This window comes from Balearica regulorum, chromosome 2 (genome assembly GCF_011004875.1).
Source record: "Balearica regulorum gibbericeps isolate bBalReg1 chromosome 2, bBalReg1.pri, whole genome shotgun sequence".
In the NCBI taxonomy this organism is placed as follows: Eukaryota; Metazoa; Chordata; class Aves; order Gruiformes; family Gruidae; genus Balearica; species Balearica regulorum.
Window position 1 is genome coordinate 15444663 of NC_046185.1, and position 22102 is coordinate 15466764.

At 47.8% G+C, this 22102-nt stretch overlaps 1 protein-coding gene across 1 annotated transcript in view; it reads left to right on the forward strand.

Moving 5' to 3' along the window:
* Window positions 1-672: 672 nt before the first annotated feature.
* The window catches only part of EXT1 (exostosin glycosyltransferase 1), a 181160-nt gene continuing 159730 nt past the window's right edge, over window positions 673-22102 (forward strand). The window contains exon 1 of the mRNA XM_075743439.1: window positions 673-1979. Within this exon, the coding sequence (XP_075599554.1) occupies window positions 1027-1979 (953 nt within the window). The 5' untranslated portion in view covers window positions 673-1026. The remainder of the gene's footprint in view (window positions 1980-22102) is intronic.

The window sequence follows — 22102 nt, forward strand, 5'->3', positions numbered from 1 at the left end:
CCCTCAGGCACTGGACCGGGCCTCGCTGGATCCCAGCGCGGGGGTCGGGGGCACACGGCGGGCTGAGGCTGGTGCCGCCGGGCAGGACCCACGGGTACCACCCGCCTCCCCACCCGTCTCGGCGGCGGCAGCAGCGGCGGAGTCCCCCGCCCGTCGGGTTATGAATGGGTGCAGCGGAAGCCCCGCCCCCCCGGACGTGACGCCCCGCCAATGGGGGCGCGGGGCTGCGTGGCTGGATGAGGTCAGCGCGGCGGTGCCGGGGCGGGGGCGGTGCGCGGGGGGCCGGGTGAGGTGGGGGTCGCAGCCCGCGGGCGGGCAGGGCAGGGCAGGGCGGGCAGCACGCGGGGCTCTGCGGCTCGCTGCCTGCTGCTGCCGCGGCCCGGGGGAGGCGGGGAAGGGGGGAGGGGCGAGGAGGACGAGGAGGAGGAGGAGAGGGAGGAGAGGGAGGAGGGTCCTCGCCGCCGTCGCTCCGTCCCGGGGGCCATTCAGCGGGAGCGCGGCGAGGAGCGAGCGGCGCCGGGGCCGGGCGGGGGGCGCCGGGCGATGCAGGGCTTCGTCAGGCTGCGGCGCGGCGGCCGCGGGCTGTGAGCCGGCGGGGCCGGGCTGGGCTGGGCTGGGCCGGGCCGGGCCGGGCTGGGCTGGGCTGGCGGCGCGGGGAGGGGAGGGGCGGGCGGGAGCGTGGCGGAGGAGAGGGCAGGCAGCGGCGGGAAGGCGGGAGCGGGGCTGCCCCGGTGCCCGCCCCGCGCGGGGGGCCGGCCCCTGAGTGCATGCGGGGCGCCCCGCCGGGCCGCCGCCGGCCCGCCGCCGCCCGCCGCCCCTGAGAGACCGGCGGGGAGAAAGTTGCGGCGGTCGCCCACATGCGCGGCCCCGGCCGGCGGCTTGGGGAACGGCGCCGAGCGGAGGTGGGCGAAGAGAGTTTGAAGCGCTCGCCGGCGGGAAGATGGCGGAGCGGAGCTGAGAGCGGCGCCCGGCGAGCTCGGGCCGCCCCCGCCTTCCTCCGCAGCCCCCCGGACCCCCGCCGGACACATGCAGGCCAAAAAACGCTACCTGACGCTGCTCTCCGCCGGCACCTGTCTCGCCCTGCTGCTCTACCTGGGAGGCGTGCGGCTGCGGGCGGCCCGGCACCCGCCGCCCGGTAGCCGGCATGGCCCGCCCCCGCGCCCCGGCGCCGAGCGGCCCTGGCCCCGCTTCCCCGACGCCCTGCGGCCCTTCGCGCCCGCCGAGCGGCCGGGCCCCGAGGGCGGCGGCGGGCGCGTCTCCCCCCGGCAGCGGCGGGACGCCAGCGCCGGCCTCTACCGCGGACGCCGCTGCCGCATGGAGTCCTGCTTCGACTTCGCCCAGTGCCGGAAAAACGGCTTCAAGGTCTACGTCTACCCGCAGCAGAAGGGGGAGAAGATCGCCGAGAGCTACCAGAACGTCCTGGCCGCCATCGAGGGCTCCCGCTTCTACACCTCCGACCCTGGGCAGGCCTGCCTCTTCGTCCTCAGCCTGGACACGCTGGACCGGGACCAGCTCTCCCCCCAGTACGTGCACAACCTCCGGTCCAAGGTGCAGAGCCTCCACCTGTGGAACAACGGCAGAAACCACCTGATTTTTAATTTATACTCCGGCACCTGGCCCGACTACACGGAGGATGTGGGGTTTGACATCGGCCAGGCCATGCTGGCCAAAGCCAGCATCAGTACTGAAAACTTCAGACCCAACTTTGACGTTTCTATCCCGCTCTTTTCTAAGGATCATCCTAGGACAGGAGGGGAGAAGGGATTTTTGAGGTTTAACACCATCCCTCCTCTCAGGAAGTACATGTTGGTATTCAAGGGGAAAAGGTACCTGACGGGGATAGGGTCAGACACCAGGAATGCCTTATATCACGTCCATAACGGAGAGGATGTTGTCCTCCTGACCACCTGCAAGCATGGCAAAGACTGGCAAAAGCACAAGGATTCGCGCTGCGATCGAGACAACGCTGAATACGAAAAGTAAGTGAATGGCGCCTCTTCCCCGTGCGTGTGTCCCCATGGGCATGCCGGCATGCCCCGCTCTGCAGGCGGCCCCAGCCACCGGGCAGATGTGAGCAGATGTGTGCCGAGGTGCAGGCAGCGGCAAAGTCGCGATCTCTCCTTCGAGCGGGTCGGTGGCTCCTCCTGTCCCTGGCGAGGCTGCCCGGCACTGCTTGGCCCAGGGAGCCGGCAGGGAGGTGTTGAAGGGCGGTGCAGCGTCCCTCTGCCGTAGCGTTGCTTGCCCCGGGACCGATGACCTGCATCCGCAGCCCTTTGGCTTCACAAACGTGGCCAGCGGCGAGCGTGCTGCTGGAGGATGCTGTGGCATTTGGCACTGCCCTTCATCCCCCCGGTGCCTCTGAGGGTCGATGCCCTGTGCCTTCCCTGGCCTGGGATAGAGTTTGTGCGATCCCCCAGCCCTCTCCAGCACGCGCGGGAGCCAGGCTGCTGCGGTGGGTTAGTTGCTGAGGGCGATTGCTGGGATGCTGTCTCCCAAAAGCACTGCCCGACAGCTGGCCGGTGTCTGTGTATCTCCACAGACCAGGCAGTAATGTGTCTCACTGTCTTTTTCCTCTCTACGCAAACCGGCACAGAATCAGTAAAGAAAGGAGGAAAAAGAAGCGCTGACTGTGTTCATGTCCTGTGTCTGAGTTTCTCATTTTTACGTGTGAGAGGATACGCTGGCGGCGCGAGCGCAGCGTGTGTTTTCTGTGAACGCTTGGTTTCTTGACTTTCCCAGATTTTTACTTGTATTTGTTGGTAATGTCACTATGTAGCCAAATTTTGTGTTGCTGTAGTGCTACCCTTGTCTTGTAGTCTGCTTTTCAGGTTTGTATATATATAGCTGCCGGGAAAATTGCTTCTTGGGGATTACCTCCAGGACTGCGATGCTAAGTCATTTGCAACTGATTAGTTCATTTAAATGCTGACCACCGCTATATTTGCTGCAGAGTAGGGGTCTATATGTGAAGTTTTTTGCACGAGAATGTTTCTCGTGTGTCGGGAGTTAGATGCTGAATTAAAACAGACCAGCCATATAACACTGGGTTAGTAGCGTGTGGTGGAGCTCCACTGAGAGTTGCCAACGGCTGGAGGGGTTTGCGATGCATAGAAGAACGTGGGTGGAAAAATACTCCTGGGGACCAGTTGGGAAGAAACTACACTGGCATTAATGTTGATCAAAATTTCCAGCTGGCTGCCTGTTTCTCCACCGAAACTAGCCACAGGGGGTTGGGAGAGACCGGGAAGGTCAGCACTGCAACGCCGGGAAGCCTGCGTGTGCCTGGGCAAACTCTGCTCTCCCTCCGGTTACTGTAAATCCGCCGCAGAGGGGGAGAAGACCGAAGTGCAAATACTTGGTGGACTTTTAACCCCATTCACTTTGAGAAAACTGATGGGCAAGCAGTGAAATGATGCACATGTGGAGGCAATGCAGTGGCGGTACCAAGTGATCAGTAGAGATACTAAGCTAAGCTCGTGATATTCGTAACCTGGGAGTCCCTTTGGCTTGTGATCTCCTTTAGGGAATATTTTTTGGTGGGGAAAAAGGGAGGCCTGACAACTGCAGCCTTGCAGGCTCTGCTGTTTTTTGGTATAGAGCTCAGCAATTGAAGCTAATTTACAGATAGGAAAAGTCCTGGTTATTTGCTGCATTCTACAGCGTGCGTGCTGTCAAGTTGTCATAAAAACAAACCTACCCGCCTGTGGTTTGATGTCAGTAGGGCCATATTCAATTTTTTTTACAGCTATACCACTTGGTCTAATAAAAGATAGACCTCTCCCCCTAAGTTCTGCCCCTCCTAAAGTGTATTTGATGCTTATATTGTAGCGAGGGGTGTACATAACAACCCTCGGGGGATATGGAAGCTTTAACCCAATTGGTATGCTGGGCTATTCATACCAAAAAAAAAAAAAAAATACTTGCTGCTAAAATGTGGCTGTATCTGGGGTGGTGTACAGGGACTTCAACATTTGTTGCAACACTGCTGTTAAAGACAGGAAATAAATAAAGGTGATTACAAGAAAATAAGATTACTCTAAGAATCGAGGCAGGCTGAATCTGTGCTCAGACCACTGAGATGAACACGCTCGCTCTGCTGACCGCCTGCAATTGCTGAAGCTCTTGAACCCGGCATCTTATCTGAGTGAGCGCACCTGCCAGAGCGTGCTGGTGCCCCTTCGTGCGCCTGCTTCGGTGCCGATTCACAGCAAAGTATGCCATCTGCTGATCTCCCAGCACTGCGTCCTGCGGTGCCCGGCATCCTCTGTCTCTCCTGTGCAAATACGGACCGTGCCTGGAGCTCGGCTCCCTTTATAATATCCAACAAGGTCACATCCCCAGGGTAGCGTGACAGCAGTCAGCCAGTTGAAATGCTTCCGTGTGGATGTGTAACCCAGGTGTGAAAACTGTAGGAGGGACTCTGCTGTTCACCCCACCTAAAGCAGCATCTGATCATGAACGAGGCTCTATTGCTTGGCAAAGAAATGTCTCCAAATACAGTTGGGCCTCAAAAACTGCATGCAGAGCTGCTCTCATGGGGCTTTTTGGGCTTGGATTTAGCAATGCATCCTCAAGGTTTTAATCAAAAAGAAGAAAAATGCATTCTCCAAGATATGTATATTGAGTTGGGAAAGCCGCATATCGCACTCTCCTGTGCTGGTTTTCCCACCCTCTGCTATGACACTTACACTGTTTCATTTCACATAAAGGTGGGTGTGCCAGTTTGCCAGAGTGAACTGTGGATGATGGGCTCTAGGGAGAGCCCTTCCCAAACCTGGTAAATTAGGTGACCGGATTTTAAACCATGGGAGTCTCATGTTACCAGGGTGGTAGGGTTATGTTGTGTTACGCTTGGTGCCAGTGCACTTTGCAAGTTAGTTGTGAAGGGGTTTCATTGATGGTGCAATGTTCGGTGTTGGGTTCAAAAAAGGTCCACCTGTCCACAGGATGCATTGTTTCCTCTCTAGGAGATTGAAGAAGCCGGGAAAGGAGACTTCTTGACCTGTGGAAAGTGCGTAGAGTGTCTTATTTCATTTGGGGGAAGGAGGGATGGGCATGTGTATGTTTGACTCCGTCTCCCTGAATTGTATTGAAAGATCCATCTGTATGTTACAGCTAATTAATTTGCATCCCAGTTATGCATCTTAGCAGATAAAGCTGATGTAGACTAAACTGAATTGCATTATCATGATTAGACTACCAGCAAACAGGGATATAAAGAAAAACAAAGAAAAACTCTGGTTTCTTTACAGCGCCCTTGACTCTGTCAAAGTTGGCCTTTGTCACCCGGTGCTGGGGCAGCTGGGCTTTCTGAATTCACCCATGGTATGACTTTGGTGTCAAGCTTTGTGTTTCACAAAGAGTTAAGTGAATAAACAGTGCTGCTGCTGAAGTTTGAAGACAGCCTCTTAAATATTTAATGACAGTCTAAATATATACATATGTACAATGTGTTTTAAACAAAGGCAGAATTCATGTACAGGCTTAACTGGTTCTAAATAATTACTTTTTGGAAGGTAATATAAATGACTATGGATACTGAAAGAAATGGAGGAATGCAGTGTTCTAGTAAAGCCAGATGCAGAGAAGAGATTTGCACCAAAATGGGGATCTTTCTAGGAAAGTAAATAATAATGTCTGTGGTTGTGTTGGTTTTGCGTGGCAAGGTTTTGGTAGCGGGGGGGCTACAGATCCCCTGATCTGCAACAACCCTGCCCTTGGAAGATGGGGAGACTGATGGTATCCAAAAATGTAAGGTCTTGTCAGAAGCTCATTCAAGGCGGCTTTTTGCTCATGTCTGTGCAGGATAGCTGAAGCTAATGATGTTCATGAAACAGAGGGGTAAAACAAATAACGAACAGGGTTGTCAACAGTAGGATGGAGAAGGGGAAGTGAGCAAAAAACCGTATTTTCTGAGAAATGTGAACTTACGGTGGAGGACAGTGGACAACTAGTGTAGCAAGATGTTCTTTATAGACTTTTTTTCAACTAGTCAGTGCTCAGAAAGCTTGTGCGATCACGGCTGAACTGAGAAAGGTGGGCAGAACAGGCAGGATCTCACAAGGTGGGACTAGTTCTGCGAGAGGGGGTTGGAGGCGTGCAGTTGAGGAGGAGCCTGTGGAAGGAGCTGTGCACAGGTCTACCTGGGGCTGCTGGGCGCTGGCAGAAGAGGGAGAGAGCAACAGCACACCGCGTGCTCGTGCCTGTGAGAGATCTCTGCAGGGCGCACGATAGCACTAAGCAGGGTCGTGTATTTTCACAAGTGAAAATATCCAGCTGAACCTGTACCCGGTAGGTTTACCTGGTGTGCACTCTACTGGTGGAACGTGTGTCAATCATGACTGAACCTCCTACCCATGAAAATGCCATCCTGAACAAAGGTTGCAGTCGTGCAATAAGCACAGAATGAGAAGAAAAGCAACTTTTAGTTTCACTTCCTTCCCACCAGGAATAAGAGACACGTATAAAAAAAGAAGTGGTAGAATTAGATACTAGGGGTGACTTTGCCGCTCACAAGACCAGCATGAAAATGTGAAGTAAGGCTTAGGCATGCCTGCCCAACATGTGATGATAATCTAGGCGCTGCATATGCATGTATGTACATGTTTTGAACAAAGGCGAAATTCTTGTATTTTTAACATACTGAACTTCAGTGTATTGTATTAAAATATAAATGCCATGCTTAATCACTTTCTAAATAATTCTGAAAATAATTCAGGAGCCTTTGCAAGTCAGCTTCTTTGCAGCTATTTAGGACAGGGCTGAGAAATCACTCAGGTTGAGGGTGGCTGTTGTCCGGGACATCTGAACTGAGATGGGAGCCAGTCCGTGCATCTTGTGTATCACCAGGCTGCTTTGGGAGCTTGGATGAAACTCAAGAACTACTGAGAGAGCTTGGGCATTTTCCCAGAGTGTCTTGGCTCCTGCAGAGACCTATCCTCACCAGACTGCTTTTTTATTTCAATATCAATTTTAAAGAAACTGGAAATTTGCCTGTTTTACAATGCATTTATTCCAAAATGCAGTAAGCAGGTAAATAACAAAGCTTTAACGTATGTCTGAGAAATATGGGATTTGCTCTATCACGTTCCTCCTCCTGCTCTCTGTATGTATTGCCTTATGTGCTTTTTAAATGCTGATTTAATGCATGTAGTGCTCTGGGGGGGTAGGGGCTCCCACCTGGGAGGCTCCATCCAGGCTGATGCCATGGCAGGAGCTGGGAGCAGGAGCATCCCTGAGCTCCCGGCCAGCGGTGCAATCCTCAGCCTGGCCATTTGCACCAGGATCTTCCCTCTTCAAAAAGGGGTGGGAGAGGATGGATGTGTGTGCACGAGCGTGTTTCCCCGTGCGAGCGGTGCAGAGCGCCGCAGCGTGTGTGGCCGGGTGTGTAGGGTCAGGCACCGGCAGAGGAGCCCGCCCTGCCCACGGGCCTTAAACCAGGCGCCCTCCTAACCTCAAGTAATTAAGTTTTCTTGTGGGGCAAGTTATTATTATAATTGCTTGCTCCAGGCTTTTCTGCATCTGTCTGTGAAGCATCTCGTATGAGGCTCTGTGTTGACAAAGCATTACAGTAGATGGCTGATCCGGTCCGGAGCAGGCATTTGCCGTATGCAGAAATGTAGGTGAACACTGCTTTCATGGCCAGAGGGGCCCTGCTTTTATTTTTCCTGCTTAGGAAAATTGTTCTAGGATAATTTATTGATAAATTATTATCACTGAAGAGATGTTTGGTGATAGAACAGAACTCAAACAAAATTATCTGAGTCATTTTAATTTTAAGCTGAATTAATCCTGAAACAGATAGTTTGAAGGGTTTATTGAACCCGGATCGGAACTGAACTAAAAATAATGTTTCCAGCTCCCTGTTTGGGCAAGATGAAGCCGTGCTGTGCCCCTGAGTGAGGCGGCCTCAGCAAGAAGGTTCTGCAGAGCATCCCGCCTCCTTGGCCGGGTGTTTCACAGGGCAAACCCTGAGTTGTGCAGGACTTTTTGTACCAGCCTAAAGTGAGCTTCTCTGAAACTGCTCCTGAGGGAGAGGGATGGCTGAATTTGGGGTTCTCCTGGGAGCTTGCATGCTGCTGCCTGCTGCTCCCCGCTGCATTGAGAGTGTTCCCAACCATGGACATCTTTGCATCTGTGCAGTTCTGAAGTGGTGCATCTCCCCAGGAGGATGGGATTGAAAGAGGAGTTTCAGCTCAAGCCAAACCCGAGTGGAAAAGGCTAGTGGTTTGACTCTGCTGGAAATAATCCTTTTGCCCCACATACAACCCTGGAACAGCCCACTGGAAAGTAAACCCGCAGCCGCTTGTGGGAGAGGGAGGTAAATGAAACTGGTCGGCGCGAAGCACTTATTTACTCAACAGATGCGAGTCAAGAGAATGTGCTGTAATCTGATGATTTCTGGAGTATTATCTGTGATTGTTTTCCCTTTCTCTCTGCAGGGTTTCTTTCAGAAAATCCACAGAGTTTTGTGGTCTTGGGTAAACAAACTGTTTTGCTAACCAGAGAAAAATAGTCATTAGGTACGTAGATAGCTGTCTGGCCTGCGAAGGGAGTTAAATGCCATGCTCCGTACTGCTAGGGTGACTGACTTCTCAAGGACTTGGCTGTATCGAGATGATGATGCAAGATACATACTCCCGTCCCATGTCGTATGGAGATTAGTTCAGCATGCGGGAATTCATGAGTATAACTTCAGGTTGTATTTAAGGTTCTGCAGCTTTCCACATTCTGAGTATTTTGGGATGTATAGGTTTCAAAACTTTCTCATGGTTTACACTGAGCAGTAGATTTTCTTCCTCCTCTTCTGTTCATCCAGCTATGCTGTGCTTTCACATGAGGCTTTGTGTTGCTCTTTTGTAATCCAAATTTCAGGAGAAAACAGGACATACATTGTCAGCATCTTACCCTTAATTTAGGAGCCACCTCAGTCAACTGGAGGGAGCGTCAGTGCTACACAATGCTGATGATAACTCATCCCCGTGTCTCTGGAGCAGGCAGGGAAGGAGCTGGGGCAGGAGGGGGCCGCGGCGCCTGGCATGCATGGGGGAGAGTCAAGATGCAGGCCAGAGGGTGGTTGGAGTCCTTATTTCTTTCAGTTGTGGTGCAAATTATCCTTTATAACAGTTGACACTCATGCAGTGGAAGAAAGCGAAGAGCGTGCTTAAAGCAGTCCCTGTCCTGGTATTGCAGCGCGGGCACCACGGGGCCCAGGAGGAGGTTCAGAGGCAGAGATCAGCACGCTGCAGCAGCGCAGGGGGAAACCAGTTTAAGGAATTAATTCCAAATGAGAACAGAAGAGAGGAGATTCGTTTCACATGAGAAAAAGGAAATAATGCTTAAAGAAGTAAAGGCCATATCTCAGCAAAATGTTGTGCCTAACTGCTTTGCTGGGAAAGAACCAGTGTGAGTGCTGCCAGTCTGATGACCTTCCAAATGCGATCTGACTTCCTGAAATGTTACCATTTCTTGGAATAAGAAAACATAAGCCAGTCAGGGGGGTTAGGCCTCCTCAATAAGAAGAGGCCATTTTCTTTAAATATCGTGTGTTTTCCCTGCTTGTCTCTCCCACTGCCTTTTGCTGAGATTTAACCTCAGTATTTTGGGTGGTGTAGTGCTGCCACCTCGGCAAGGATGCAGATGGGGAGCTAAGCGGGTGTTCCCCGAAAGAGGTTGGCTAAATCAGGCTCCCATTTCATATTCCAGTAAGGCAGACTTCTCTGCACTCCTGCAGTCCCTGGTTGAAGTGTGGTGCTGGACAGGCTGTCGCAGGAGCTCCTGTCTGTAGCACATGTGGTCTTGGGGCTGCTACGTAAAACTGAAATACTACTCATTAGTGTTTTCTGTGTCTCCTTCTTTGGAAGTGTCGGTGAGTGCAGGTTGAAATTGTGACTTTCCAATAAAAGGCGGCAGTCGTCAGAAGCAGCATCAAGCAGCTCTTCTCTGTGTGTATAGGGGGGAAATCCCCACAAAAGCTTTTTTGGTGTTTGGCACTTCTTGTGGATTGGGATACAGGATCACATTTGGTGTATGAGCCTTTTAAGTCTCCTTGCTCCCCTCAGATGCTGCCAAAGACCACTGCTTTTCTGGGCGGTGAAGCACTGCTGTTCCTGATCATGCCTGCAAGGGCTCTCGCAGTGCAGTTAGCAAATTCAGTAAAACTCTTCTGCCTTAAGTTGACTTTTTTCCCCATGATGGTTTCTAGTCCAGAAATACATGAAAACGAAGTAATTCCCGGGTTCCTAAGTGAATTTTCCATTCGTTCACTTTTTTCCCTCTAATATACTCTTTGTGTTTGTGAATGAAATGGAATTAGGGCTAATTTAGTTGATTGGCTGCAAAACAAAAGTATTCAATGCTAAGAATGGGAAATGAGAAGGCCTTTCTGAAATGTTACTTCTTTGCATAATTGTAATAGATTATAATTATACAGTTGGGTGTTTAGCAGTGGATTTGCTGTAAACACGGTCATGGGAAATGTCTCGTCGCTCACTTGCATCGGTTCGAGTCCCAGTGCGGTCTCGTCGATGGCAGTACTGGCATCTCTAGTGACATTTTCTCTTTGAGCAGGATGGCGTGTTACAGAAAATGCTATCTCCAGTTCCCCTCCCAGCTCCTCCCACAAAATTACCACTGGTCGATGTGGCCATGTCAGACTGTTGACACAAATCAATAAGATCAATCATTCTTCAGCTCCTAAACAAAATTGAGAGCACGATGCTGACGGGCTGCGTGTAGCAATACTGGCAGCAATTCCTAAATGGAAAATGCATACCATAACGTTTGCAAAGTGTACGTGGGGGGGGACCCTGTCCCGTTAATAATTAGTTCTCAGAGGCTGTAAAAAGGAGCATGGTATAAGTCGTTTCCTACAGCTCCAGTATGCGTTATCACCCCTGCAGCCATCAGGCTCACAGAGGACATCACCTGCCCAACAGCGGTGCCGGAGAGGGGCGAGCATGGCAGTTTTGTTAGGCATCCCGATTTTCATCATTCACGTAGAAGATCTTGACTTCTGATACTGTTTTTTGCCTTGTGAATAATTGCAGTCATTTTATCACAATACTGGAATTCCTGGTGCAGCCAGGTAGTTCAGTGTGTAACTGCTAGAAAGCCCATCAAAATTGTAGTTGCTGTAGTCCGCGAGAATAAAATCAGAGGCTGCTTCTAAAAATCAGAACCTTTATCTGAAGGGAAGGACAAATCTTTGTTTTTAATATCTGAATTTATATCTCTGAAGGCTTGTTCCGGTGTGTTTGGTCATAGACTCAATCAGCTGCTTCAGGAAGATAAACACATAAATGTTTCATCTCCTCGATTTGCCACCAACCATTGTGCTGGGTGCTAGCAGATTTTTCTTTTAATTAAATATAATTTATCTAATCCTAATGGGAAACATAATTATAGGATTTATTTTTTAATACTGTGATTTCAGAATTACTTTATAAAGAAGAGTAACATTTTCCCCTTAAGGGCTGTTTAAAACCGAGCAAACAAAATAAAAAAACAAAGTACATTTTGCTAAAAGTAATAAATCTCAGCCAAGAACCAAAAAAAAAAAACCCCAACGCATCTGATATGTTGGAACTGCAATAAAGCTGAAAATTAATGATCAGTAAGTTGGTGCTGCAGGAGAGTGAATGCGTTATGGATTTGAGGAGATGCCTATAGCTTATTACATGTCAGCAAATTTTAGCATAAGCAGTAGAAAACCCTGATCAGAAAATGTAAAACGGTGCAACCTGCAGTTGGAAGATCCAGCGCTACAAAAGATGTGGGAACCATCTGTACGGTTGAAACGTAAGAAGGTGCTTTGCAAGATCACGGTCTGAAATTGCACGTTAAACTCTTTTAGTTTCTGATTGGAGGGATTTAAACGTTTCAGTAAGGCATGACTGTAGTCTCAGGGAGGGATTTATTGTACTGTAAAACCTTTGCACGCGAAGGTATGTATGGCTGTTTAAAATAATTTAAAACAAATAACATCTCTTCACCCTCCCACTCGCTCTCACGCTTTTTTTTCCAAAAACTGAAGGTAAGGCTACTACTTGAATTGTAATGGAATAATATATCAAGTGAGTGATCACATCAGGCATGGACACTTACCAAATCACAGCGAGATAACTGTGAATAACTCTCTAGTTTCAACAATTTGCATGGCCATTAACAATTGATGGGTTTCCCTTAGAACCACATTATCTATGGCAGCGGGATCTATTCCCGCGCACTGCTCCTGCATACTAAGTGCCGGAGAAATTCTCTAAAGTGAGGGTAATAAAAAAATCTGATAGCAGCAAGGTGAATGAAGCAGGTAGGAATTTCAAGGCGACATTTTTTGAAGGTGGGGAAATATTTCAGGCCATCATGCATTTTCATATCTGCTGCCTCCCCGCCCCCCTCCCTTCCCTGCTTATTTTTTTTAACTTCAATTCTGAAAGTTTTAATTCAGCTGGTGTTGGGTTTCCCTTCACTGCTTGGTGTCGTCTCAGGCTTGGTCAACTCTGGCATGTGGATTGGTTTAAACAAGATTTTAAAATATGTTTTGTTTTAGTTTTGAATTGGACAAATCCAAAGGATTTTGATGAGCTTTTATGCATATTCAACAAAAGATAAAGCCCGTGCTAAATTTAGCAGTCCTAGATTGTTGGGTGACTCTTTTACTGGAGTGATCTCGAGGAGGTGTCAAAGATGTGCTTTCCTTATGAGAATCATGCCACTGTTTTAATAAACGTGCGACACATGCCTTGTTTCTAGTGCTTTCATCTCTGGCTGATGGCACGTCAGATCTTTCCAGATTCCTCTATCAAGCTGACTTTTCCAGCCCCAAATCTCTTTTCTCTCTCTCTTTTTATTTCTCTTTCTTGCCCTCTTCCCTCTCCCCCTTTCTTTTCACGGTGCTGTTGTGGCAAGATTAAAGCGACAGAGTGAAGCAGTGGTGGGGAAAGCTCGGATCATCAAAGCCTGCAAGCGGCTGGAGCTGTGTGAAGGCGGGTGGGTGACACATCAAAGACAGTGGTACGGGCGCTCGCTGCTCTCACCTCTCCTCGCAAATGACCCTGGGGTTAATTTGTGAGCTCACACATACACAAATGCAATTGCTTTTCTACCCTTTCCCAAAATTTAACTGTGGAGAACAGTAATAAAGTCTTAGCTTTGTTCCTTGGAAGATGGCTGCTGTCGATGTGGTGCATTAGGAAATATGTACCTGAGTTGTTGATAGCAGGAGATGGTTGTTCACTTTCAGCTAAGAACAACCCAGCGCTTTATTGTCCCGTCCGCTAAGTGCCATGTCAGGGTTGCTGTAGGCAGAGTGAGGGGAACTGGAAGATCTGAGCAGCACCTGGTTGCTCCTGGCTGGACCTCGCATGGGCAGAGCCCCAGTGTGTCTTGTCCTGTCAGTGCTGCTCCCCGAGCTCTGTGTCCAGTGTAGGACTTCAGGTGCCCGCAGCTCGGGGGAAGCCCTGGACCCCCACTCATCTCTAAACTCCCTGTGCACATCTCTTGATGTGGAGCTAACCATGGGGCTGGCTATTTTCTCAGCTGCCGCCTCTGCCTGCATTGCCCTCTCCCCAAACCGTGCTTTGTCTTTCTTGTGGAGCTTGGAGGTTGAGCACCCCACGATCTGGATGGACTCTTGTGCTGTGTTCATGCAAGGGTATCCTGGTCCTTTTCTTAAACCTGTGCTCTGAAGGTGTCAAAAAATCATTGCACTTTGCACCTGCCATCTTTGCAGGACTCTTCTTCACTGCTCCCAGCCTGCTGGTGTCTGTTCTGGTTACTGTTGCTGAGAACCAAAATAGCCAAAATAACCCATGGAGCCATTAGGACATGCTTCTCTTGGCTTTCTGCAGCAAAACATGAGTGAACTGCAACGAAAACAGGTTTTCAGCTTTTGTTCTGTTAGCTGTTTCTGTCAGCCTGTAATAATAGTCCTTTCTAGCAAAAGGTTTTTTTATTCTTCTTTAATTTTTAATGAAAAGAATTTTTCTAACACAGGTCATAGTAAAATAATTAATGGTGAGATGGTCTGTGTTGTTTGGGTATAAAACTGGAGATCTAAGGATTTAGGGATATTGCTGTGATCCCAGGTTGCCCTGTTGGTGCGGTGACTGGTTATAGCAGTAGTTCTTATTTACTTTAACTTCAGTCTCAGGGTAACCGTGTTTTACAATAATCAATGCACTGATTGCTATAATCGCATTTTGTGGTACTGTGGTCTTATAATTAACTGACTGGACTAATAAAGCGTGGAATCTAATGAATATTTGTAAACAAACTTCATAGGGAAGTAGGTTGAGAATATGTATTGGTGGAGGATAATAGAGGAGACCCTTACTGGATTTCAATGATTACGATAGATGGAAACCTGGAAATGAACAGCAAAGCATGGAAACCATCCCACTGCTACTTACTTTGCATTTACTGTTTCACTGTGTCTTTAAAATCTCTTTTTAAAAAAACTTTCTAGAAAAAGGCTCCCCACTGCAACAAGATCCTGCGTACACAATTTCATTCTCTTTCGCGGAACATTTAAGCATTATCAAGCATGATGTTGAAAACCAGATTTACAACGTAGAGCTGGTATCGGCCTTAAGTAAGGAGTGTCTGTTCTCACCCCGTGATTGGATCTTAATGCAATTAAAATGAAAAAGGAAACCGCCATTGAAGATGGAAGTAGATTTCCCAGCGGTGCCTCTGGGGGGTGGATGGCTGACATCTGGCTGTTGCTGGAAAGTTGGCTGTGTTTTACGCTCCTTCAGGAACTGTCCCCCCTTTTTGCTGTTGGACTGGGCATGCTTTCCGTGCGCCCCTCCGGTTGTGTCCCCATGTTTCAGATGTGTGTTCCTTGTCTCAGGTGTGGAGTCTGGTCCTGCACATGCTGTTAGGCCATTTGGGAGCACATTCTATGTCTGGCAAGTTAACAGTTGAACTATCTGGCCCATTTTGGATGGTTGCTTTGTTTTGAGGTTGCCAGAAATCCCTTTACACCTTGCTTCTCTCCCCTCTTCCCCCATCTTTAAGCTACTTGACTCTTAATTACAAGTTTTCCTGCCTGAGTCTATGTGTGTCTCTTTTACAGAAGTCACATTAAATTCTGCTGCCTCCTCTCTCTTTTTTTAAGCTTTTGGTTACCTGCAAAGTTTGATATTAATTTTTCAGGGAAACATGTATGTTAAGGAGCCTTGCTCAGAGAGCACCAGCCCTGAGTAATAGGCTGGTGAGTGGCTGTTCTTGCAGCAGGAGCTTGGAGAGGAGAGGGTCTTCAGCAGCTACAGTTCATGCATTTGCTTCCTACCTGCTGGTTTCAAACAGTATTAATGTTTATGCATTTATTGTGTTTAATTAAAAGCAGGGCTGCTTACAGCAGCGCTCGCAGAGATTCCTCCTCCTCCCCCCCCGCCCAAATGCAACAAATAGGCATCTGGTATTTGTTTTGTATAACACAATCCTCATAAAATGAAGAGTAATAAAACATAATTATCTGTAAAGGCTTGTTTTATAAGCCTAAGAATGAGCTTGTTTCTTCCTTGTTTTGGTCTATTTGTAAGATAAAGGATGCCTTTGTATGGTTTGAGTCCATCTCCAAATTAGTAGAGAATCCGTTATTGCAGTGTTTTAAACCCTGGTGTGTAAGGGTGTAAGGTGGTATGAGTGCATGCACAGTACGGCACCAGTGGGTCTCTAGGGGTGGGGAAGAGCCTTTTTCTGTTCCTTTTGGAAAATTTTCTCTTCCAAACAATAGGTTTTATTGGAAAGCTTTGGTAAAGTAAGAGGGAGAAAAATCTGTTGCCTGCATGAACAAGACCAGCCTTTCTGAGCTATGGGCCTTAAAGTTGGGCTTGAGCCCTTTCTGCTTATCCTTGTCAGCATAAAGGACAATGACAGACATCCCTCCCTGTTTGTGCTTGGGTGTGTGTGAGGAGTATTTGATTTGGCTTTTGTTGCTTTTCTGACAGACCTTAACTGCTGCCACATCTTCATCTCTTTGGAGCATTGCTGGCTTGGTCCACCTCCAGTCCAGTCATTGGGACTCAGCTATTTACACCCGTTTCACTTTAGATTTGCTGTTTGCTATTTGTTTGTAGGGTGGTATGCCTTTTTTCTTCCCTTCAGCTTGCTCTAACCTTGCAAAAGCTCTTCTTGCCACCATGTGCAAGCATGTTTTTTTCTGGGAAAAAGTGGAACTAATCATTTAAACCAATTAGATATTAAAGTGAGACGTGCTAGTGGCTTATGGCTGTTCTAAAGGTAAAGTGTGAAAACCAAATCCTTTTAGAAAACTCACAGGCTAAGCCTATTTTTTTTTTATTTTTCTTTAACATAGTAATAAGCAAAAATCCACTTTTTTTGTAATGAAAAAAAAGAAGCTATGGGGCTGCAAGGCACCTTCAACTCTGCATGCTTTGGAATACGTTCGCTTTGACCCTATTCTTATTTGCACAATTAATTAAAGTGATAGAAGAGGAAATACAGCTTTTATGTGCATTGTAGCCTCAAATGCAGATATGACTTAGGTATTGCTTTCTCTCTGCAAGGCGAGCCTTGTAATTTTGAATCTTGATTAGCAGCTGCTTTTGTTCTTCTGTGAGTCTCGGAAACAATGGGGTTGGGAGCACGTAACAAATTGCTAAACGATACCCTCGCAGAGAGAGAGAAATCTCTCCCTCTTGAATCTTGCTCCCTGCATCTTTCCTTCTGCAAGGGGGCTGCGATGATGCAGCCCCGGGCACAGTGACCTGCTGCTGGGGCTAGGAGATGCTTCCTGGGCAGCAGCGGTGCCCTGTGTTGGAGTCATTTCCTTGAAATACATTTTCCCTGAAATACGTTTTTCTTGTCATCTTATCTGGGGATACTGGTATAATATGCAGGTCAGTGGCTTTAGCTGTTTAATGGCATTGTTGTGGCTGCTCTGCGTCTTCAGCCAGCGGACAGCCAGCAGCAGGTAGGGTGTTAGGAGGCACTCAGCTGCCTTCTGTGAGCTTATAGTATTTTCCACGGCCAGAAGTCTTTGATCTATTAAAATAGAAGCCTGCCCTCCTCCAGAGAAGCAGAAGAAGCAGAGGATGGGTGCCAGATTGCAGGCTGATGTGTAAATGTGTCCTTTTGCAGCAAAGTGTCATGTCACGCGTCAGCTAAATGTGCCATGTATGTCAGAGGCTGCAGAGTCCAGCTACAAGTCAAACAGTCAGATGTTTGACACCCCCTCACACTATATAATATTCCACTTAGTTTTTTGTGTAAGGTCTGGAATGCATCTTTCTTTGTGAATTTTTTTTTCATGGGGTATTGCTTCTCTCACGTGCAGAGTTGGGAGATACCTCCCTGGGAAGTCTACTGGTCCTTAATTGATTAATGTCTGTGAAATGTTCCAAGACCAGTGTTGCTTTGCATTCACAAAAATGGAATTGTATTTTAAAGTTTGGGTAGCTTCTGATTCATTGTCCTTGTGTCTCCGGAATAAATGGGTTTCAATTTATCAGTGTAAATGGGGGTGGGGAACAACACCCCTCCCCAAGCCATTAGCTTCAGTCATGCTATCAGTATGACGTGGACTCATTATTTGTTCTCTTTCCTATTGTGTGCAGAGTGGTAGCATTGGGTGCATTTTCTTTTAAATGTGACATAAAGTGAAATCCTGTTATTTGCACACATTCTGTGGCACTCGTCTTCAAAGTATCTAGGCAACCTTTATGTAGATGACACTTTTTAACTCAAACTCTTCCATCATTATGAGTGTGGTCCTGTGAAGAGAAGTAGAGTGAAAAAGGGAGGAAAGACAGACCTGGCTTGAACTCACGTTGGGCAGCTTGAGTCACTTGTGAGACTCTTTGTAGGAGGTACAATACACTGAAGATCTCTGCTCCCATGCACTTAAACCCTCAACTTCAAACTATTCCGTGTTTTTCCTTTGAGGTTGAGCAGGTAGGGGATCTCCTCGCTCTGCTGGAGCCGATGGTAGAGCTGCCAGGAAAGGGGGATTTCAAAGCTTCTACAGTCCGGGGCCAAGCAGTGGACTTCTTTGCATGATTGTCCGCTCCAAGCTCAGGATGACGAGTCCTCAAAAATGTCTGCAGCTGCAGCCCTGGGAAGTAAAGTTCAGAAAGCTTTTGAGTTCAGCTATGCTGCCCGGAAAACAAGAGCTGAATAGGAGGCTCGAAAGACTCGAAGAGAAAGCCACCATTGCTCTGTTACTTTGCTTTGAACCTCCCAAGGAAGAAGTAAAGATTACTCAGAGGCGATTCTTTGAATAAAGACATGTCCATGGGGTTGGGTGTGACCATGACCCATCAACAGTTCAGATGAAGCAGGCCTCACTACTGCAGTGGTGTGATCTTCAGCTGGGAATTGGTCTCTGACGCCAAAGCCACTCAGATATGCTGCACTGGTAGCAATGTGACCCCAGACTTTGTGGCAAGCTAGGTGTTGTTTCTTAGAGCAGTTCTGGCTTTGTTAGGTCAAGCAAGCGTCCTCCAGCAGGAGGCAATGCCAGTGTAGATGCCACACCATGTGCTGTGACTGGTTTGGCAGAAATGTGATTTGTGTCCTCATGCTTAATGCTAAACAAATTTGGGCTGCCAGATGATCGGTAGTGTGAACGTCGGTATTAAGAGCATGTTGGTGGTGTAGGTCAGTGTAGTTGGCCTGTGGGTTGATCAGAAATCTCACACTTCTTTTGTGTAACTCTCTTCAGCTGTGGTTTGACAGTAATGGGATTTGGTTATCCCGTTATCATCCCTCGAGGATGGGGCAAGCCTTGTGTCCTTGGCCCATGGTGCAGGGTGGATGTGTGTGGACAATTGCTGCCCCCTTGCAATGGCACTGATGCTACTGTGATCCCATAGTGCCAGCTCCATGAGCTCAGCTGGCTCCCTGGCCTGGGCTGACGCGTCTGGATAAACACCGAGGGTAAGGAGGAAGGTGGGAACGCCTGGATGGGGCAGCTGTGGCATTACCTGGGTATCCCCAACACACACCAGTTAAGGCTGTTGTAGGTCTGTCATCCAGCTGTAGCGGAGCTGAACCTTGGTCTCCAGCAGTAGAGGGTAAGTTTTAGGAAAAATCCTTAATGTTGATGAGCAGGTACAGCCAGGATCAATTGCCTGCATACCTTATGATCAATTTGTTGGAATGAATTTAGCTTCACTTACAGCTTTTTACAGTAAATCTTTGGGCCAAACCCCTTGCAAGGGAAAGAAAATGTTTTTCAAGCTTTTTATTTTTTTTCTTTTCCTTTTTTTTATTTGCTATTGCTTTTAAATGGAGAAGCCTCTGTTTAGTTCTGGAGTCCTCTTTTAATGGCAGAGTTCAACATACGACCAGACATTCCCTGCTGCCTCAAAACACCCCAGCTTGGTTCTGTGATCTGTATGGACTATGACTTACATTTGTGTAACACAGAACATCAAGTCCTGTATTTTCTTTAATTAGCCTGTGGCTTTGTTATGAAAACACAACAAAACAACCCCCCCACACGATGTGTTTCCCATCCAACTCTAAAAGGATGGAATGTTTGGAGGATCGATGCCAGGAGATTGGCACAGTGGTTTGGGGAGATAAAATGTTGGGTGTCAGTGATTTGTGTTTGCTGGGAAGTGATTCCCTTTGGCCCTTGTTGCATTCAAAACGTCAGCCCAAATATCTGTGATGGCGATGGCATCTCCCCCCATGCAGCTGGGCTGGCCCAATCGAGAGGCCGAGCTGGCGGCGGGAGGGACGGGAGGCACCATATGCCAGTGTCACCCCAAGTGATGGGTTTTGGGAGACGTCGGCCCCCGGCGGCTCACCGAGCTTGCCTGGGAAGCTGGTGCAGAACAGAAAACGAAGCCCAGGTTTCTTGGACTGTCGTTGCCAGATCCTTCCCCATCCTCGTGCTGCCTCTCTGGTCTTTATTAATAGCTGAACCTGAGTGTGCAGCATTAGCAGGACAGTGAGCATGCCTCTTTCTTAGGAATGCTGAAAGGGAAGTGTTGGGAATAGCCTAGACAAATATTTAAAGTGTGGGGAGGAAGAAACCAGATTTCTGTGTGTGAATGCTTTGGGGGGTAAATGAAAGCTTCCTGGCGCAAGACAAGACACGACAACTACGTTTGTAGCCAGAGGTTGGTTTGGTTTTGTTTTTTTTTCTGCTGTGATTCCTTGTGAGGCTCATGGGGGCAGTGGGGAGGAATCACATGCACTAAATCGAAAATCATACTGTAATTGGATACAGTGCATGGTGTTGCTAGTAATATATACATAAATAGAGACTCCAGTGCTCAGCTCTTCTGTGGAAGACAGGTCTTCTATATTTATCAGGTTTTGCTATTTTTGTAACATGCCATGTTACGCTGTTGTTAAAAAAAAAAAATCCATTTTGGTTCCTAAGTATTATTGTTGCCTCATTCTGGGATCAATTGTACCAGACCTTTCTCATTGACTCTGACCTCACCGTGTTCAAATAGCTGGAAATTACAAGTATTTCTTGTCTACAGGAGCACAGAAACAGTGACAGCCCAGTTTCTGTTGATGGTCTCCTTTTCTATAGGATTGATTTCCTTTGCTTGGAGGAGGTTCTCCATTTCCTACTGAAGCCACCAGGAGCAGCTGCCACAATGGATTCCCTTTAGGACCAGGAGGAGAGCTTGGAAGGAGGACTTGCTAGCAGAGGCAGCGGACTGCTCGCCATGCAGCTTGACTGATTGGCAGGGTCAATTAGCAGAATAATACGTCTTTGAAGCCTAAAGAAATAGAATATATACTTTCAAATATACACTCTTTTAAAGTAGAACCTATCTCATAAAAGGAGTGAAAATAGTTTTTACTGTCTTTTAGATACAGCACCAAAGTAAAAAAAAAAAAGAAAACCCAGTCTGCTATGCAGTGCAGTGTAGTAAGCACAGCTGAGGGTTTTGTTTTCACCAGCTCTGTTTCAGTTGGGCGATTTTGCTGTACATTAGCTTCTTTGTCTGCAAGATGGGATTAGTGAATTTTTAGAAGTGCTTCATGATCCTCAGATTAAAGGTATCACATAAAGCTACTTCTGTTCCTAAATGGGGGGTTCGGGTTAGCTTTTGGTAATATTTTACATGTATACAAAGCTATGCTGCTGCGTGTGGAAAAAATAGCATGAAATATTTCCGATTTCTTTTTTTGGATAGGTTTTGTCTTTTTAAGGCCATGTCCAGAGCCATTCACAGGTAGCCTTCATGGTTACTTGGGAGATGGTGAAAGTCTTGATTTTTTTTTTTTATGGGCTTCACACTTCCAGGTTATTTCAAGTCAAGGGACTTTGTTAACAGTAAGTCAGGATTAGTGAAACAGGAAGGGAGTGCTTGATAAGTCTTATTATCAATAGGCCAGCTGTATATATAATCTTGACTTTATTTCTCTACTACAAAAAGCTAAAACCACCATCTTGGACCTCATAATTAATGACAGATTTGCCTACAATGAGGGTGCTGCTGGTAAGTAGCACCATGCAGTGGTAGTTCTTTATTTGCCCTTATGTCTGTGGGTTGGTCGTGAAAGCCGAGATGGATATTGACTACTCTAGTCTTTACTGTATGCCTAATTACAGGGCAGTAAGAGTCAAGCAGATAGCATTTTGGGTAGTTGGTGTGGAGAATAAAGCGACATGGTAAACCGAGCCCTGGTAGTTCACTTGGGACAGCGCGGTGGGTTGTTATTACATTATGGTGGGAGAAGCTGCCAAGTGAATACTACTGTACAATTAAGTGGGGCTGTTAACGGCATGACTGAGCCAATTCATTAATGACAATGGTGTATTCTTGTATCTGCTTTCCCTTACAACTGCTGGGTGAAGATACTCAGGGGAAACAAGACCGGTGGGAAGAAGGGAGGAGGAGAGGAGACTCTGAAGATCTGGTGCAGATGCAGTGACTTTCTTTAAGCCTTTGTTCCCCGAGTCATCTGAAACACAGCTGTTTCCCAGACGGGTTTTATGAAAACCTGGCAGTTCGCTATCGGGGCAGCTTACTCCTGATGAAAAGTCTTCATGTAGATACTGTTTCTGTGCATCTCCTTGTTTGGTGGGTTGGAAAGAAGTGGAGGAAAGGACAGAGTTTACTTCTGTCAGGTGGAGGCTTCTGTGCGAAGGGACCGT